This window comes from Nestor notabilis, unplaced genomic scaffold (assembly GCF_000696875.1).
Source record: "Nestor notabilis isolate BGI_N333 unplaced genomic scaffold, ASM69687v1 scaffold21619, whole genome shotgun sequence".
Classification (NCBI taxonomy): domain Eukaryota; kingdom Metazoa; phylum Chordata; class Aves; order Psittaciformes; family Psittacidae; genus Nestor; species Nestor notabilis.
The window spans coordinates 24,853-27,949 of record NW_009943786.1 but is presented as its reverse complement, the minus strand read 5'-3'; the positions used below and the strand labels follow the sequence as shown (position 1 = coordinate 27,949).

At 56.4% G+C, this 3,097-nt stretch overlaps 1 protein-coding gene across 1 annotated transcript in view; it reads left to right on the top strand.

The window, feature by feature from the left end:
- Positions 1 to 1,894: 1,894 nt before the first annotated feature.
- LOC104411629 (guanine nucleotide-binding protein G(k) subunit alpha-like) overlaps positions 1,895 to 3,097 on the top strand; it is a gene marked incomplete at its 5' end in the record, with an annotated part of 17,516 nt that continues 16,313 nt past the window's right edge. The window contains one exon of the mRNA XM_010022093.1: positions 1,895 to 1,965. Coding sequence (XP_010020395.1) covers positions 1,895 to 1,965 — 71 coding nt within the window. The remainder of the gene's footprint in view (positions 1,966 to 3,097) is intronic.

The following is a 3,097-nucleotide window of genomic DNA, read 5'->3' as shown; positions in this document are numbered from 1 at the left end:
AGCCCCTTTAGGCACTGGAGCTGCTCTAAGGTGTCCCCTTCAGGAGCCTTCTCTTCTCCAGCTTCCCCAGCCCAGCTCTCTCAGCCTGGCTCCATAGCAGAGCTGCTCCAGCCCTCGCAGCAGCTCCGGGGCCTCCTCTGGCCTCGCTCCAGCAGCTCCATGTCCCTCTGGTGCTGTTCCCCAGAGCTGGACACAGTATCCCAAGCACCATCCCATGGGAATGGCTGGCGGGGGGATTGCCTTTCACAACTGTGTTGAGAAACTCCTCAGCTTCTGGGTTGTATAAAGCAACCCTGAGCATGGAACAGCCACTGACCCGAGGCCGTGACAGCCCTGCCTGTGTGCTGGAAGCAGTGTTCCATGTGGAAGTGCCATCAGCACGGCTCGGCTCGGGAGCTGGGAATGGTTTGACCCATTTCAGCAGCAGGGAACCCAAAGGCGGTGCTTCCAGAGGCCGGGAGCCATCCCTGTGCTCAGCACCTCTCTTTCCCCGTCATTGCCTCTGGGAACACGCCGCTCTGCAGGCGCAGACACGATCCTGCTGACGTAGGGAACCTCTGGGCTCATTCCAGTTGGGATGAGCAGCTGGAATGGAGGAGGCGCAGGAGCCATGCCTGGCTACTCACCTGGATCCTCAGCTCTGTTCTGCAGTGCTGTCAGAAGGTTTGGCACCTTGTGCCATGCTCCGGGGGGGGGTGTCTGTGGGACATGGAGTGACAAAGGCCGTTGCTGGATGTTCCATGTTGTCCCAGAGCCGAGCGCAGCCGGTTCCTGCCCGGCCCAGCCTGTGCAAACGGTGTTTGTGTGTGGGCACAGCCAGCGTGGAACTGTCTGTGCCAGAACCACCCCATTACTCAGCCTGGAACAGAGCTGCTGGGGTTAGTGTCCTGGTGGGAACTGGGCCTGTGAATTCATGCAGAAACAATTAAAAGCGTAAGTTTGTTCTAAAATAGCTTTTACCTGAAGAAGTGTCCGAGCAGATGGAGAGCAAAGACTGTGTGTGTGGGGCTGAACCCCCAGAGGGCAAGGAGGGGATCCTGCCCCTCTGCTGTGCTCTGGGGAGACCCCCCCTGCAGCCCTGACCCAGCTCTGGGGAACAGCACGAGAGGGACGTGGAGCTGCTGGAGCGAGGCCAGAGGAGGCCCTGGAGCTGAGGGCAGAAGCTCTTCCCTGTGAGGGTGCTGAGGCACTGACACAGGGTGCCCAGAGAAGCTGTGGCTGCCCCATCCCTGGCAGTGTTCAAGACCAGGTTGGACACAGGGGCTTGGAGCAGCCTGCTCTAGTGGAAGGTGTGCCTGCCCGGGGCAGGAGTTGGATGTAGGAGCTTTAGAGTTGCTTCCACCCCAAACCATTCCAACTTTCTCTGATTCTGACAAAACTCCATTTGGTCTGTAGCTGTTGAACCCCTCTTGGCCTTGTGATACCCAAGAGCATTCCGGGGATGCACTGGAATAAATAAACACTTGGCGAGGGGAAATGGGGAGAGTTTTACCTGGATGACAGCTTGGAAATACCCGTACAAGGAGTCTGGGATGTCAGGGTTGGAATTCAACATGATGAGGTTGGAAACCAGGAGGGAAGTGGTCACGGCTGTGCCAGTACAAGGGTGTGTGGGGTATCCAAGAGCCTTTCCATGTGGAATACAAACCAGTTGTGGAAACCTACCTTAGTGGAAGTATTTGTGCTCACTGTGGGATAAATGTGGACAAAAGATGCCCAGTGGGTTTATGCTGTTTTACTGCCTCCTGCTCCAACAGCTCCCTTGCTGTTTAGGGGCTGGACTCTGATGCTCTTGGTTTCACCCTGGTTTTGCCTCTCGGAGGGGAGACGGGTCAGTTTGGGGTGTCACAGGGGGGCTGTGGCCACATCCAGGCTCTTCAGCATCACCCCATAGCTGCCTCTCAGCACCACGGCTCCCAGCATCGCCCCAGGCTGCAGCCCAGCAGCTTCAAGTGAAACTGCTGGGTCATTCCTGAGCTGGTTTCCGAGGGGATATTGGAATTGCTGAGGAATTCCCCTGCATTCCAGAGTTCAGGAAGGGTTGCAGCATCCTCCTGCCTCAGGAATGGGCTGGCAAAGCTGCTGCCAAGCCCCTGCTGAGATGTTCATGCTGCTGTGGGCCGGTGCTGCAGTTCCAGGCTCTCCTCTGGAGAGCAGAAACATCTCCCACTGCTCAGTTTTGCTGTTCCTCACTCGTGCTTTATGGATGTTCCCAGTGCAGCTCTTCTGGGTCTCTCTCAGGATTCCTTCAGCAGTGACCTGCTTTCTCTTCACACACTGTCAGATGCTGCAGAGCTTTGCTCCTCAAATGGAGCCTGGAAAGGAAATTCCTCTCCTGAAGAACAGTTTAATGCATTTGAATACAGCTTTATTAAAACCACACTTAAAATCAGATTGTTGGTGCCCTCCGAAGCAGTGGCCTGGATGCTCGTGGCTGGAAGGCTTTGATCTACCTTCCTTGTGTCCCAGCGTGGCTGATTTAAAGTGGTAGCTGGTTTAAAAGCCAGTGCTGTTGTGTCAGCCTGTACTTCCCAGTCTAAGCTGTGTTTTGGGAGCTTGCTCCTTGCTCTCTTCCCTTTAATCTTCCAGTTTATGGACATGCCAGTGGCTTGGCTGCCATCTCCTGCTGCAGGAAAGCCTCTGCTTCCTCCAGGGAAGTGCTTGGGAGATCATTTTCCTCCTGTGTATACATCAGTCTCCCAGGGCTGGTAATAATGTGCTTGAAGTGCTGCTGAGGTTCCCTCCCCTCTCCCTTCTTCCCCAGGGAAAAGGGATGTGGCTGGTGGCTGTCACACAGGGCTCGCCAGCCTCGAGCAGAGGGAGCTCAGCGCTGTCTGATGGTGCTGAGCTCTCCCCTGAGCACTTGCCTGGGGTGTTTGGGGTGAGCTCAGGGGGGTTGTGGAGCTCTGGTACCTCCTGTCTCGGGCTGGCTTCTGGAGGGAAAGGTTCTGGTTTCTGAGGTTGAAGGATGCTTGGAGGAGAAGGACTTCCCTGAATCCAGAGCAGGCCCCGGAGCTGCTGCGAGGGCTGGAGCAGCTCTGCTCTGGAGCCAGGCTGAGAGAGCTGGGCTGGGGCAGCTGGAGAAGAGAAGGCTCCT